Here is a 17,445-nt window from a genome sequence, read left to right on the forward strand (position 1 = left end):
AGATCCCTTCCCCATCCCGTTTATGGACACAATTCTTGAAGAAGTGGCAAGACACATGATATACACCTTCATGGATGGATTCTCTAGCTATAACTAGATCTCCATTGCTGAAGAAGATATATTGAAAACTACCTTTGTGGTGGAGGATGGAGTATATGCTTACAACTAGATGCCCTTTGGATTGTGTAATGCACTTACTACATTTCAGAGAATCATTTGACACATATTTCAAAAAATGTCACTAGGTAACTGCCGAGCATTTTTGGATGATTGGTCCATCTTCTGTGGACAGGAAAACCACTTGAAGGAACTCTAGGAATGTATGGCGAGGTGTTAGTGGGCAAGGCTAGCACTAAACCCTAAAAGTGTTGGTTCATGGTTCCTCAAGGCAAATTACTTGGGCACATTGTTTGCAAGTCAGGATTGAAAACCGACCCAGAGAAAGAGCAGGTGACTGTGGAAATGGAAGCCCCGACAAAGGTAACTTGAGTGAAATCCTTTCTCGAGTACATTGGATAATATAGATGGTTCATAAGGAACTACGCACGAATTACTCTTCCCCTCAACAAGTTGACACGGAAGGGAGAACCGTACATCTGGAGCTCCAAATAGGAGACTGCCTTCACAGAGTTGAAAAATAGATTGTTGGGGGTGCCCATCTTGGCATACCCAAACGGGGACAAGGAGTTCCACATCCATGTCGATGCTTCTAACTTTGCCATAGGTGTAATGTTGGTGCAAACTGGCGACCATGGCCTACATCACCCAGTATATTTCGCAAGCCAGCTACTTTCAAAAGCCAAGAAGAGTTACAGCACCACCAAAAGTGAGGCCGTCGAGATGGTGTATGCCATACAAAAGTTTTGACATTACCTCTTGGCTACACCATTCACCTTTTGCATGGACCACCAAGCGCTGATGTACTTGGTCAACAAACCAACCATCCAAGGTAGTAGTAGATGGTTGTTACTTCTGCAAGAATTCACCTTCACCATTAGTGCGCGACCCAGGAAGAGTCATGTCATTGCGGACCAGCTCTCCCAAATCAAGTCTGAAGAGCCACCAAAAGGAGTTAATGATGATTTTTCAGATGTACACTTGTTCAGAATCACCACGATTGTAGGATGGTACAAGTCTATTAGGGAATATCTATCCACATCCCAATTTCCAAGGGAGATGTTGCCAAGCGAACGGCGGAAGCTAGTGTTAAGGAGCCAGACTTTCCAACTGATAAATGGTCTCCTATATAAGATGGGCCTAGATCAAGTGCTAAGGCAATGCGTAATGGAAGAGGAAGTGCAGAGTGTTCTGAGGGAAGCACATGAAGGTTTGACAGGCAACCACATGGGACCGACACAACGGCACATAAGGTACTGCTTACTGGATTATGGTGACCCACACTTTACAATGACGCACTGGAATTGGTGTTAAGTTGTGATACATGCCAGAGAGCCGGCAAACCACTCAAGAGGAACTTCATGCCGTTAAACCCGTCCCACACTCGGGAGTTGTTTAAACGTTGGAAATTGGACTAAGTGGGTCCATTTAAGGCAAGTAGTGCCCGCTGTTGCCGATACGTGGTGGTGGCCACTAGATATTTAACAAAATGGGTAGAGGCACGGGTACTACCCAACAACTTTGCAATAATTACGGCAAAGTTTTTGTATGAGCAAATCATCACACAATACAGCATACCAATCTAGTTGATAATTGATAGAGATCACTTTGTGAGTCATGTGATCAGATTACTAACAACGGAATTCAAGATAAGTGCAGAGTGTTTTGAGGGAAGCACATGAAGGTCCGGCAGGCAACCACATGGGACTAATACAACGGCACATAAGGTACTGCTTACTGGATTATGGTGACCCACACTTTACAATGACGCACGGGAATGGGTGTTAAGCTATGATATATGCCAGAGAGCTAGAAAACCACTCAAGAGGAACTTCATGCCGTTAAACCCATCCCACACCCAGGAGTTGTTTAAACATTGGAGACTGGACTAAGTGGGTCCATTGAAGGCAAGTAGTGCCTGCCATTGCCGATACGTGGTGGTGACCACTAGATATTTAACAAAATGGGTAGAGGCACGGGCACTACCCAACAACTCTGCAATAATTACAATGAAGTTTCTGTATGAGCAAATCATCACACGATATGGCATACCAATCTAGTTGACAATTGACAGAGATCACTTTGTGAGTCATGTGATCAAATTACTAACAACAGAATTCAAGATTTTTCATTCGTTGTTAAGTCTATATTACCCACGAGCCAATGGCCAGGCAGAAGCTACAAACAAATTTCTCATGGCCATCATATATAAATCATACGAAGTAGAACATGCAGACTAGGAGGAGAAATTGCCCTCGGTACTGTGGGCCTACCACACAACATTTGAAGTCACAATTGGACAGATGCCATTGCAATTAATGTTTGGGCAAGAAGTTGTAGTACCAACGAAATTCATTGTCTCGAGCCTATATCAACTAAACAAATTGGATGAATGAAGATTAAAGGCACAATGGGCGACGGAGGTGGCATAGACTCGTCGAAAGGCATGGCATGATAAAAATTTGAAAAGGACAGTATTCCAGCCAGGCCAACTAATGCTTCAGTACAAATGGCCGCAATGAGATAAAACCAAGAAAGTTCAAAGTCAAATGACTTGGACCATATAAAATCAGAGAAGTTGGCAACAAATGGTTCTATAAAACTATGGACCTTGGACAGGCGAGAAATTCTTGATGCCATTAATGGGTCGAAACTAAAGATTTATTACAAACGGCAAGAAGGCAAGACAAGGGGTGATAGTAGCCGAAAATTAGACTTAGGAAGTAGTTTGTAAAAAAAAATTATAAAAAAAAAAGTGTAAAGTGTCCCGCAGATGACATGGGTCCCACAGACGACAAGTGTCCCACAGACGCATTATAGCCACGACTATATTATGGCCGCGAGCAAAGACACTCCCGTGACCCGCGGAGAAATCAACATAGTTTCCCAGTTGTCCCGTAGAGAATAGAAACAAAAAACAAGGCAACAAATAGTGAACGTCAAGTGCCATAGACAGTGAAACCAACGTTTGCGGATAACAAGTAAAAGTAGCATCCACGTAGATATAACCCAGCGCCGCAGAAAGTTTGTAACCCTGTGGTGAAAAGGAGTATAGGCCCCGTGGACAACTTGTGACCTGCAGGAATGAAAAGTTTAAGGCTCACGGATAGCTCGTACCCCGTGACACCATGCACATAACATATTGGTGAACACCGCCTAGACATATAGCCAAAATAGGAACCCTCGTGGAGACTTTTTGCAAGGAGAGTCTGCGGAGAGGGAAAAAAAGGTCTACATGAAGAGACAAGGAGAGTTTGCGGAGAGGGAAAAGGTTCACGTGAAGGGAAAAAGAGAGTCTTGCGGAGAAGATAGTTGTGAGCATCCAATGACAAGGGGGGACGAGAAGACAAAATAAAAGAGGTGGAGGGAAGATAAAACAAAAGAAGAGCATTCAAACGGGGATGAGACATACAACATAGCCACAAGAAAGAAGTAGTCATAGACAAGAAAATAAAAGAGAAGGGGCTGAAGCAAAACGTACCACGGAGAAGAGAAAGGGAAGAAGCCATAACCATCATCGTTACAATAAAGACAAAACAAGGTATAGTTAATTAGTTAGTGTGCAGTCTGCAAGGAAAAGAAGACAGTGGAAGGATCAGCTAAAGGAAAATAGTGTTGAGATGGACAAGAATGCGAGAGTGTTGGCATCAGGAGTCTAGGTGTAGGCTTGGGAGCATCCAACGGCCAAAAGCAGAAGGTGAGGACCGACCTGTCTCATCTCACAGTACAATTTGAGGGACTGAATGGTAGTAAGTGTTGTAGATGGTGGCAAGAGACGGTGTGGATACAGACCTCATCAAACAAATTCTAATTCGAGCGAAAGTACTGGGCAATACAACTCTCGGTGTTTTCCATTTGGTTGTTTGAGACAATCCTAAGAAATATGATCTACACATACAACAGGTATAGCCGAACAAGCACATTTGTATACAAGAAGCATCAAATGATGGTCTCCTTCAAAGCCTGAGATTTCAATAGGGTTCTTGGCATTCCTAGACAAGGAGGTCACAAAATGGTGAACACGAACCACAATCTGCCACAAGGACGCAAGGAGTATTGGGTTAAATTGGTGGAACGCGACCTCACACCAGAGGAATTTGAGTCCTTTGTATGGGGTACTAAGAGTTAAGGACTACAGCGGGATTTCATCCGAGAAGGCTATTGGAGATGTACTATGGATGTAATAAAAAGCAAGTTAACTGGGGCAAGTAGAGCTTCACATATCGCCCTGCCTCAGATTACCTTCCTGAATGGCACCATGAATGGTATGGTGTATGATTGGGCCACCATCCTAACAGATAGAATGGAGGAGTTCATGATATTGTAGCATCGAACATTTTGTATGCCGCATCATGCCATAAGTTTGTTTCTAGAAGCAACACTCCATCAAATTCCAGCGGACGAATTTGAAGACCCACCAAGAGGAAAATTGGCGCCAAGAGAACCCCCAATAGATTACTGGAGGCATTTGGCCATCGGTGGCACAATGGTCGGTCAGCAGAGGGTATTGCAAGGGTTACATGCTTACAGTGACACTGACAACATATGGGAGGGTACCACAGAGGGTAGTGGGACCAATTCAGAGGAAGAGAGTACCTCAGCAGAGGCTAGGAATGATGTGGCAATTTGAGGGTCCACATTTTTCACTCCTCGATTGCCGACTTTGGCACACTAGACAACCACCATCCCGCTTATTCCTCCATTTGGCGATGACAAAAACCACAAATGTTATGACGCCACAGAACATCTCAATAGATCTCGATGCACCAGACTTACTAGCAGTAGTGCCAACGGCAAGGTTAGTGGAGATGCAGGCACCAAAGCCCGAGCCTCAAGTTCGACTAGATGTGATCAGCTCTAAGGTTGTTGTCACCATAGCTTCATCTTTGTTGGCTGAACTCGTGAGTATGGCCCAACCAGCTCACCCAACACAACCAACCCGGCCAGTGGTCAAGAGTGTTGGAACGACCTAGATAGCACAACCAGAGAATGTTGAGGTGATGAACTGAGCTAGTGCATTCTTGAGACAACAGTTTCGACTCATTCCTGTAGATGTCAGTTCCTTCATTCAGTCCCCGAGGCAGGGAGAGGTATCCCCAAGAGTAGCTGCCATACTAGCGCCACAGCGGTTGAGAGTACCATAGTTCGAGGATGCGTCAGGAGATGAGATGGATGTGGCTACAACAGAAGAGGCAGAGATGGATACAGGGATGGAGCAGGATGTCGACATTGAGGATAGAGTGAATTATGGGTTGGATGAGGAGAGATGCATGGCATACATCAAAGCCATGGAGGTTGTGCTGGAGAGAGGTCAAATTGTTGGGCATCATGCTTTGACTCGTAGGAGAGAGTTGCAGTTGGTCCGAGCTTATATTCAGAGGGGTTGTCCGAAGCGTTTTTGCTCTTGCTTTGAGGCCAGAGGATGGCCAACAATGGAAACACCAGAAATGTTGGCTTATTGGACTACAGAGCCTGAGTTGGGACCGTGCAACACTGCTATGGAGAAGCTTGCACATGAGATAGTAGGGGCATATAAAGACGTCTTCTATGTTCATCGGCATGCAAAGGCATAGGGAAGCAAAGAGGGTTGCAACAGCGAAATCTAGGGCAGTCGAAGTAGAAGCTCAAAAGAAGCTAGCTACTAAATTGGTTAGTCGACAGGCAACATGGGCGGTTGAGCAAGCAGCACTCTAGATTGTAGGCAGCCCAGACTCAAGCCATGGAGGCAGCACTTCTCCTGAAGAAGGCAATGGAAGTTAACAAACGTACGTTGAAGGAGTTAAGTATACACACCAATCAAGTTTATGAGTTGCACCAGCAGCGGAACACTTCAGGGACAAATACTTCAGCCATCTCTTCTTCAATGTGTGTATTTAAAAATGTTTCTATTATTCGATATCTTCATTTCGGCATGGGATAATGTTTGGTCTCCAATGTGTTGCAATAATTAGTCAAGCTGAATGAAGTTGTAGTTTGAAGAGGGTTGGAGCTCTCAGTGAGTTGATGCTCATTCAATAATTGAAAGTTATTGATCTATCGTGGTTTTCTACCCCAAAAGGTTTTCCACATGAAATTTGGGGTTCTCCTTGATGTTTGTTCTCTCTAATCATTTTTTGTTATATGTGGTTCCATGCTTTAAAAACTTCAAAAATACTAATCACCACCCCCTTCATATTTTTTGTGTGCTCTTTAATGCTAACTAGAACTCAACAAGAAATGTCAATTTCTTTCCTCCAAGATTTTCCTCTATCGTAACATCTTTTTAATAACTTCCCTCCCTTGCAACATTATCAAAAGACACAATCCAAAAATATTTCCAGCACTAGAGACGCATTTCAGTCCCCGAGACACTACCCAAGGGCCCAAAGACACATCTTCTAGTAAACCTAATCCACACAAACCTCAAACTAAACATCCATCTAAAGTTAACGTAAAATGCTGACTAGAACTGAACAAGAAATGCTTGTTGAGTTTTTACTAGATTTCTCACTATCTTAACATCTTTTTAATTACTTCCCTCCCTTCTAACATCATCAAAAGGCACTTATACTATTGTCACTTGACTTCTCTAAAAATCAATGGTATGAATCATGATTGGAAAACTTGTGGGACTTGCCATGGACTCGGCAAGACTCGCGAGTCCTATGGCAGGTGGAGTCGACTCACCACAAACTCCAGAATTGAGTCCGAGCAAGTCTTGGCCTATGACTCACAAGTCTCTAGCTTCAAATTCACGTGTCGGAGGTTCAGACTCGCGAGTTCTTCCTAAAGACCCTTACACACTACTTAAGGTGCCCAAGCAACTTCAAGACACTTTTATTTTTGGTTTCTACACTAGTTTTTTGTTGCCAAGGCCACACATGGATATTGTTACAAAAATGATGTTTTCCATGGAGTTCAATGTCATTCTAAAGGTCTTTATTTGGTTTTGGCCCCTCGACCCTGATAGCAGCACTGCCCTTAGACCTTCGCAAGGGCCACTACTCTTTGACCCCACTAGGAGTACCATCCCCAAACCATGCAAGCAGTGTTGTTTTTTGCCACCACTAGGGCTACTACCTCAAACCCCTACAAGGGGCGCTACACCTTGACCTTGTTGACAGCATTGCACCCAAACCCCCATTAGATATTTGATGTACACAACTTTGAGTTTGTGCATTATGAATCATTGTCTAGACTTGCCATTAGCCTTTAATCATGAGCGAACAAAGATATAATTTACTCCCATATCTGATACACATTACCATCTTTATTATTATTTCATGCATGACATTTATCATATATAGTAGTAAAGGATGGAGGTTCTTTGTTATTTTTGAATTATGGTTCTAATATTAATTTCTTTTTTGCTTTTTTTGGTAAAAAGACAATTGTTTTCTTTGCCAAGTCCTTTCCCAGATTTTTGTAGAGTCCCACAGCAAGTCCCAATCTTCCAACTATGGTATGATTGAGGGATGACTTATTACAATCAACAAGAGTATTGGTAATTGGCTTTTGTGCAAGTAGTGTGGGAACTACTCCATAAACAGTTCTAAAAATATCTACCCTCCACAAAAACAACCTGAGACCTTTGCCTCTTAGACAATAATTCCTTTTGAATGCCCTTGCTCAGTTTTATGTACGGATATTCCAATTAGTAATAGAGTTAGTTGTTCTATGTTATTTGGGATTTCAGCTCTCGAAGAGTATACCAAATCTCACACATGCATTTTTAGTAATTTAACTTCTTTACTTTTCATTCATTAGTACACATTATGGTGTATATTTTCAAATGTTGTATTCAGTCTATATGCAATTTCTACAGGTTTTCAAGTTCTTCAGTTGAACAGAATTGGAGTACATGCTCTGTTATGCACTCTATTAAAAGAAACCAGTTCACTGCAAAAGAGTGGAGGATTGGTCAATGTAGATTCCAACTTCCCTCTCTTTTCACATAAGAAAGTTGTTTACAAAGGAAGGGTAACAGGAATTGCCTGTAACCCCTAAACCTACCAACTTAGATTATTTTATTGCACAGCTTGTGTTAGTCTCTTTAGATGAAGTAAAACATAAAGATGAAATGGCTCGTGGGAGTAAAACAGTAGCTGCTTTCGTTCAAATAAACCAAATATTCACCTTGATGCTCTCAATGAAGAAAGATGTGAAGATCATTGATTGATATTTTGTATTGGCATTTAACAATGAATCGATGAATAACAACTATTCTGTTTTTCGCAAATCCTGACTATTTTTATATACTTCAAGATAATTTATTTTATTTTTAAAATATGACTATACCCAAAGCCAAACCAGCAACTTATCAAATTATAGCTGAAGAATGAATTACTACTTATGTGAATAATTTATATGAAGTTATAAACAATATTAAGACTAAAAATATTAAGGTAAGTCAATGACAGTGTGAAGATTCCCACCTACCTTTATGGGCCCGTTTGGCTGTGGGAATAGGAATTTTATTCTGGAATAGTTATGCTGGAATAGAAAATAGGGATACATATTCCTATTCTCTGGGGAATTCACGGAGCCAAAAATTTATGTTTTCTAATATTAATAAAACTGGAATAGGAATACGTATTCCAAGTCCACCTATTTAGGTGGAATTGCAAATGCTCATTTTTGGGCCAAAATTGGAATACGTTTTCCTATTATATTCCTACTCACAATTCCAATTTGGTGCACCCAAACAGAGAATTCAGCATGCCTATTCCACTCATATTCCCGCTGCCAAACAGGCCCTACATGTTTCTAAGATCACCTCTTTAGGATACACTTGATCATGCTTATGATAATATAGATCAATTGCTCTAGAAGTTCTGCAAAATCATTTCAAGCCCCTATGTTGTTCTGGTGCTTCCATTCACAAAAACAAGTGTTTCATAACTGATCTTTATAAGCACAAGCTACCAGAATTAATTGAAACCTCCACATAATAACCTATATTAGAATTTACAAGACAAGCACAAAACATCTGAATGATTGATGGGAAAATACCAGATGAAAGTGAAGTTCAAATGAATCATGCATTGTACCAAGCATTTGCTTGGTGTAACAATCATTTAAATTGTAATGAAAAACACATTCTACATTCCAAATGAAATAAAAAGTATCAACGTTATAAGATGCCTTATTCTTCTTATCACTATATGAAAAAACATACAAAGCTTGAAAGCCAACCAATAATATCAACAAGTAAATACAGGAAATCAATTTCAAAATGCCTTCTTCCACAGAAAATATGAAAGGATGCACACCATGACATGAACAGGCCTTACACTTAACTATGAAATGGCAATTACTGTAAACTCAGCATAAAGACAGTGTTTCCATTGTCTAGTCACATGGTGATGCAAACTCATAAACCATACAATAACCTTACCCTGAGAAATTTGATGTGGTGCAGTCTACTACTCGATCATGATCTTGGTCCATATGGAAGAAAGGACAATTTTCACAACCAGTTTCCCTGAACTATTCAATCAGTTAAAAATAAAAGATTTAGAACTGATGGGTTGTACATCAAACACTGAACTTAGTCCAATTAAAAGCTCATGAATTTCATGCTTGTTCTCTTAATAAGATTAACCAATCACATAAAAGTCAAAGAATTGATCAAAGGATTAAAAACTCCCACAAAGTTATTTTTCACATTGACAACAGCAATCCACCAAAATAATGCTGACGAATAACGTGTGGCACAAACTACCTTCTAAGTTCTTTCTTTGCAGAAAAAAAGAGAAGAAACAGCACAATGTTGTAACACCTGATCATAGGTCTTGATCAAACGACAACGAAGGCAAGCCCTGAGCTCACGGCCAAAACTTGTTGGAACTTGTGCAGCAGTCCCCATTGATAGACAGTGGAGTGAAGATTTACACAAGTTGCAATGCCGGGTACCCCTGCAGTAGATTTTACGGAAGTGTAAATGAGCAATAAAGGAATATAATCACAGAAATCAATAAACAAGATAAACAACGAAGAAATGCTGCTATCGTAGCCATCATAGGCACCATCCTGTTTGTGTAACAATTGAAGACCCACAAAAACTATGACCTTCTGTTCTATCAGATAGATTTCTTTACCAATTTTTTGTGGCACCAAACAGGATGATATTACAACACACTGGATTGGCTTATATCCTTTGACTTTATTTGCTCCGTTGCGGCTGCTTAAATGTTGATATTACAGCGTCCTGAACTCCTCGTTTATTTCCTATTGATGTGGCAAAAATCAGTTCTACTTAATGCTATCATTTACAGAGCTGCAATTGCCTCCATTTCCGACCAGTGGTATCACTAAAACTAAGTTACAAAACCATTGAAACTCTAATCAAATCCTATTTTCTTAATATTTTTTGGATTTACGTGTAATGCAATGATTAGTGGATCAAAAGTTTGAAGCTTCATCCCAGGTGGCTTGTGTGGGTGTACCATATCCTGGGGATGTCACCAAGATTTTTGGGGAAATCCTCTGAATGGAGGTTCCAGATGCAAATTAAGGAACAAAACAACCCCCATCCCCAGTGTCCAGTACACTAAGGATTGTCCACAGGACACCCTATAAAATGGAGATGCCCCCATTTTGCAGGACATCTTGCCATGCCCAGGATTACTAGAGGAACATCAGACATCCCTTGACCATCCATGGCACTGCAGAACATCCCTACAACTGTTGAAAAAGTCACTTCAACATTTTAAAATAATGAAAAAGAAGAGCCAAGACCCTATCCCTAAACCTAAAAGAATAGAGGGGGCAAGGCCCAACCTGAAAAACTAAACAAATTCAATCTAGTGATTTTTTGCAATAACCAAAATAAAAGAGATGGAATAGACAAGAGGAAAAGAGAAGCGGAGAGAGAAAAAGTGTATCATCTACTCATGTCCTTATGCAATCTAAAATAAGAAAAATGTAAGGTAATATTTGCCTTGCTAGAGTAAGAAAAATGTAAAATATCATTAAATTTTTACTAGTAATTTGGACGAATTGGGCTAATCGAACAATGTATTCAGAAACTACGATCGCTCAAAAAAGAATTGGAACTTTTTGTGTATCCTCTACTTCTGTATCACATGCAACCATGAGTAAGAAAAACAAAAAATGTCCATGTGTTTGTACAACTACTAATTTTTCTAATACTTGTTGTGATGAGCTTATTAAAACTCCTTGCCTTGTACAACTAGTGATCATTTTCAATGTTTTGTTCCAATGAGCTAATCAAATCTCAAGAGTCTTACATAAATACGCAACCTAAAGTTAAAAAAGAAAAAGAAAAATCCTTGCATTTCTACTACTAGTGATTATTGAAATTTTAGATGCATTTGACGAATCGAATACTGTATTTAAGTCTTAATTCGCTCAAAAAAATGATTTATCCTTCACTTCTCCAGCTCTTTACAACCATAAATAAGAAAAACACAAAAATATCCTTGTGTCTGTTCCACTAATGATTGTTTTTTATATTTAGCTGCAATAGGTTAATCAAATATTTTTACTTTGTTCTTGGAATCTTGAGTAACAATAAGGAGATTAATTTGTCAACAAATTCAGGAATTCCAAATTGTGGTGAGGGATGTGAAAGGTAGCACCTAATGTTCCATAATTCAGATCCCGGCACTGGAACAGTAGGGTCAAGGTTACATCTAAAATCTATTTGAGAGATAATTCATGGTCTGCCTTCATAAGCAGATTGGCTTCTATCATAGTTAGAATGATGGTGCAAAAGTTGAAGAAGACCTTGGGATTTGAAATTTCTTATGGTTGACAGCGAAACAGCATGCAGGCAACAAACAAAAGCAGGTTTTGTATTTGAAATTGCCAATTGCCACTAGTGGCATTTTCATCATCAATTGCAGTAATCTCATTGCAACTGTAGCCTTTCAATTGTAATTTCATTGCTTCCAGTTGTGCCCAAAATTCTTTCCATTGTTTGTTTGAAGCTTTCAAAGACATCAAAGGGGAGCTAATGGGCTCATGCAGAGTGTTTCGAAAGAAACTATCTATCTTGTTTGGAAATTATAAGCATATGAAGACCTTTGGTTATTTGTTTTGGGTTGCATTTTAAACTAGTAAGATTAATGCAATTAACACTCTTATAATATTCACAAAGCCATTTGCTAGGATTTGGAGTGTTACTTCAACTAGTGTGTGCTGGTTGGAGTTTGTTGTTAGTAAAATCTATATTGTAGCCGATGGGTAGAATTGTATCCAAAAGGGCGCGTGACAGTTGAGTCACCCCTTCAAGAAAGTATATGTACATTGTCCGAAGGGACTATTGGAGGATGATAATAATCATATTGTAAGCATTGGAGTGCATATTGCGTATATGAATAAACTATTTGTTCTGTGTTATATCAAACTGTACTACATGCAATAAGTATCCTTTTACCCTACACAGTAAATAGAGTTTCTTAAGAAAAATTTTCCCTACCCCATTCTGAATGGCTGTAAGTTTGTGTTGACCAGTGTGGATATGATATTGCTACTCAGTAATTCACGTTTTGCTTCTTGCTTTGCGCTTTCATTTTCCAACTGGTTGTGCTGTATGTTGTAGGTTGAAAATACTATTTTAATCTTTATGCTGTCTTGTCTGAGCATCATTCTTAGTTAGGTAGGCTTTGCTATTAAATTCTGTAGTGGATGCTTTGAGCTGGAGTTTTCTTCCCAAGAAGGATTTCTCCATGGTGGGCAACTATGTCATATTTCACTTCTTGAGTACATCTGTTCTTTCTTATATTGTCTAACTACATGTTTATTTTGCAGTTCACTGTTAGCACTTCATTATTACTGCATGAAATTGTACTGGATGAACCACACTGAGAGACATGTAGACAGTTATAAACCAATGCAAGACTCAAGTACATTAGAAGATGGTACTCATTAAAGGGATTAAAGGGTTTAGTATTTCCATCCTTTTATTAGTGTCAGTGTTCCATTTAGGTTGACATGGCAACTCTTTAGCCATAATGATGGTGAACTATAGGATGAAATATCCATCCTAATTACAATAGGCTGCATACTAGATTTTTATGTTTTATGAATCAAGTCCTATGATAGCGATTTGTTTATATGGGGGAGCCATCATTGTTACAAGATTCAAGAATTGGCAGATTAATGGATTTCTAGATGATTAATTAATTAACAGAGGAACAAATGTGTTCCTTATAAAGAATTACAAGGAAGCAACGTAGACTGAAGACAAAATTAGAAACAAAACTGAATACAGGATAGGAAACATTCCTATCTGGACTGAAGACAAAAGAGACAAGATAGGAAACATTCCCATCTAGACTGAAAGACGGACTACAAACAAGTAGTTGACCATTACAGAAAGTATTTAACTAAGAAGATAATATCTTAATAAAGATATTAAAGATATTATCTTAATACCCTCCCTTAATGGTCAACGTAAGGATGTCGGAACATTCTATGATTACTAAGACCCTCCCTGGATCTACAGAATGCTGAAACCAAAAAGCTTTGCCAGAAGAATGCTATGACTCAAAACGGATTGCAATTACAAAACTTCGTTTTTGTGGAAAAAAAACAGTAAAACCCAGAATCTCATGCAACCTTGCATATTACAGACAACATGAAATGATTTTTAAGGAGAAAATCAACAAACCCAAAAAAAATAGAAACAGATTCAGAAGGCAAAAAATGCAGTTTCGCCTTGGTCAAGAAGCTCGACAACTTGTGTTGTTGGCGTGGTTGGAGGTCGAACGAGTCTTTGTGCCTAGAACAAGCTCATCCAAACGACGATACTCGAAGATGGTTAACATGTGCTACTTCCAATGGTTATAATTGTGGCCATTGAATCGTAGACTGCCCTCCAACATCAAATTAGTCAAAGATGCCATTTCGAAGAATTCAGGTACAAACTTCAAGAATGAAATTCAACAGGCAGGAATTTCAAGGCAAATTCAAGAAGACCCAGAAGAATTAGAGAGTGACTCAAAAGACAGCTCGAAGAACCCAAAAGGACTCTGCTATCAATCTTTGGATCCGCTGGCTTGAAAAACGAGGCACCCAAAAAAAATGGACAACCTAGTTGAGCTCTCAAAAAACCCACCAAGAATCTGAAATCAAAAAAAAAATCGGACCCCAAAAATTAGGGTTTCGGCAAAAAATCCATTCAGCGGCCGTGGAGGTCAAAATGGCAAGAAATGGTGTTTTCAATCCAAAAAAAATGGCCGATTTTGATCAAAATATAGGCATTAGGGCTTTGACAGTAGAGAGAATGAGGATATGTGGTAAACCAAACTCGTTTTAGGCAGCAAACAGCACCAAAATGTGGGTAAAAAATGCAAGCTGAGACCAGGCACAAATCCAACGGCCGAAATTGAAAAGCTGGAAAAAAAGGCAGTCGTCTTTAACCGAGTAAAGGTATAAATGGATGCCAGATACTAAAAAAACGCCATGGGTTGTCAGGATTTGTCAAATAAAAAGCCGAGTTTTTCAAAGAAAAAACCAGACGCCACAATAAACCCGCATTTTTCAAAGAGCATTCAACCACGATTTGTAGAAAACGAGTTGTGATTCTCCGAACAGAAACCCTAGCCGGGTTGTTTGTGAAAGATTAGAAATAATTTCGAAAAATCTTAACAAATAATTCAATAGAAATTATTATTTTTTTGAAAAAATTTGAAGTAATTGCTCTGATACCATGTTACAAGAATCAAGAATTGGCAGATTAACAAATTTCCAGATGATTGATTAATTAACAGAGGAACAAATGTGTTCCTTATAAAGAATTACAAGGACATTGTTTCTTTTTAGAAATAGCGTAGACTAAAGACAAAATTAGAAACAAAACTAAAGACAGGATAGGAAACATTCCTATCTGGACTAAAAACAAAAGAGACAGGATAGGAAGCATTCCTATCTAGACTGAAAGACAGACTACAAACAAGTAGTTGACCATTATAGAAAGTATTTAACTAAGGAGAGAATATCTTAATAAAGATATTAAAGATATTATCTTAATAATCATATCACCACTCTTTAGTTTTGTGCTTGCAATAAAATGGCATGTGAAAGACAAACAAGCCAAGAATTCAAGAAATCTAAGATGTCTGGCTGATTCAAATGGAGAATCAAGGTTTAACTAAACTATTAAAACCCTCAAAAGGAGAAAATGCAAAGTTGCAGCCCAGGTTAGAAAGCCAAGGGAATCTACTCATAGGAGCATTAGAAATGTCCCAGCACGAATTGTAACAAAAAGAGTTAATAGAAATGTTGGAATGAGACAATAAAAGGGGTGAAGAGGAAGATAAAGTCCTCTAGTCAATGCATCAAAAGAAAACTAAGATGTGCATCAAGAACAATCCACAAGAAAGATTTCCTTGTCCAAAAGAGTATGTGGGTAAAAAAAGGTGGAACAACAGCTCCAAGTCAAAGAACAATGTGGGAAGCTCTGTCACCATACAAGAAAATGCAAGGTGGTACAAAGGAGTGAACAAACAATTAATATCAAAAAGGGCATTCCGATGAGTGAATCATCTCCTAGAAATGCCAAGAATCCAAAAAAAGGAAGACTACAAATGGGGTGTACCTGATTTTTTTGCCCAAAGTAAAGATTCCACAACAAAAATTGCTTGCAAAAGTATTCTATAATTAAATCATATAATAGCTATTGAACCTTTTTAAGGTAACTCAGCAATTGAGTTAAATAGCATCACATACTTTAATTTGAAGCTTCATTTCAACTAATCAACCATATTAGGGATTAGAGAGGAGAGCACAATAGGATGACCGGAACATTCGCCAACACTAAGCCCAAGGACGTGATATAACACCCCTTGGCCCACAAGTGGCAAGAATGCTCATCCATCTAACATGGGATGGGCTAACTAGATGGGGAATCAGCCTCTCAATCATTTCTCCTTACTAAGCCATACATGATGGCTTCTATTCTTTAGTTTCACTTTCAACAACCAACCATTGTAGGGACTGGAGAGGAATGCATGAAAGGGGACCCACAACATTTGCCACAACTAAGCCCAAGGGCATGATATAACAAGTTACTCAAGGAGTCAAAGAAGGAAAACAAGGCATATGAAGATCAAATATTTCTTTAAGTGTTTCTTTTGCCAAAAGAAAGGGCATATGGATAAGAATTGCAATGTTATGGATGGTTGTGTGGTGCTGGTGTGTGTTTTATGACACAAACAACACATAATAGAATACAAAAGGTAATCCATCATCTCTTAATCAAAATCTTCAATGTGCTAAACAAAAAAACTAGGTGATCACAAAGACAATTCCAAGGTTCCAAATGCATGTGGTTTTTGTTGTTCAGGATACCAATAGACTCTCACGATAGTATGATTTGCTCAAAAAACTCCGAAGGGACTTACATAGATACTCAAAATTTTATCATTTTCTTTTTCTTTTTTCTATTCCTTTTGAATTTTTTGGGTTTTACACTTCTGAAGATTTCTAAAACAAAGTGCAAATGAGGAGGGTTTGATAATATGATTCTAACTCCAAATTAGTTCTATTGACTCTGGAGACAGACTGCAAATCAATCAAAATCTATAACATGTCTTGGCTTTGCCACATTCAACAACTCCACAAGAACGATACAATCTTCTAAAAAATTCTGAGATTTTTCACATCATAGATATTCACAACATTCAAAAAATGAATATAGTAATGGAAGTTAAGATTTTCTACCACAAGTTCAAACTAACTTTCCACAATAGTTAATATCATCCAACCATCAAAAGTATGAACATATTGATTCCACCATGAACATTCTCATCAAACCCTTCATTCGATTTAACAACTTGAAAATATACGCTACTCTAAGTGAGAGACAAGAAACCCTACCACTTGCAAAAGATATTAAATTCACTAATAACCAGTGTTACGGGACTTTGACTCACCTCTGGCTCGGAAAGTCAAAATTGGGCTCGGACTCGAACTCGGCAACCGAACTCAGCAAGGACTCGAAAAAAAATTTAGTCAATTAACATGAAATACACAATAATTGAGATAAATAGAAGCTAATTAATACAAACACAAATTTGCATAGATCACCTAAGTATAAAAGCAAATTTCTAAAGCAAAAAACTTAATAACACAACATAAAGTAATAAACATAGTGTCACTGCAATGTCAAATGTCACTGCAATGTCAAATGTCTACAATATTCATGGATTACGAAATCCATGGTATCAAAAGTTCAAAACATACATCAAAATAACATCTAGAGTGTAGAAGACTAAGGCTCATAGTAGCCTATGTCCTCCTACAAGTATGCCTAAGATAAGTCATAGAAGACTATAGAGCCATACTCTCTCCCTTTGTCTGAGGCTGAACCTCAAGGGC

At 38.8% G+C, this 17,445-nt stretch overlaps 1 protein-coding gene across 3 annotated transcripts in view; it reads right to left on the reverse strand.

The window, feature by feature from the left end:
- Positions 1 to 17,445, reverse strand: part of LOC149543450 (transcription elongation factor SPT4 homolog 1-like) — a 160,279-nt gene that overhangs the window by 110,561 nt on the left and 32,273 nt on the right. For 2 of the 3 annotated variants that reach the window (XM_089798248.1, XM_089798249.1), the window contains exons 2-4: positions 10,197 to 10,326; positions 9,878 to 10,013; positions 9,494 to 9,585 (exon numbers count right to left, since the gene is read on the reverse strand). In XM_089798248.1, the coding sequence (XP_089654374.1) occupies positions 9,494 to 9,585; positions 9,878 to 9,964 (179 nt within the window). In that variant the 5' untranslated portion in view covers positions 9,965 to 10,013; positions 10,197 to 10,326. The remainder of the gene's footprint in view (positions 1 to 9,493; positions 9,586 to 9,877; positions 10,014 to 10,196; positions 10,327 to 17,445) is intronic. The other variant, XM_089798247.1, reaches the window with a different exon arrangement.

Source organism: Cupressus sempervirens, chromosome 8 (assembly GCF_028749045.1).
Source record: "Cupressus sempervirens isolate cs-2001-9-10 chromosome 8, ASM2874904v1, whole genome shotgun sequence".
Taxonomy (NCBI): Eukaryota; Viridiplantae; Streptophyta; class Pinopsida; order Cupressales; family Cupressaceae; genus Cupressus; species Cupressus sempervirens.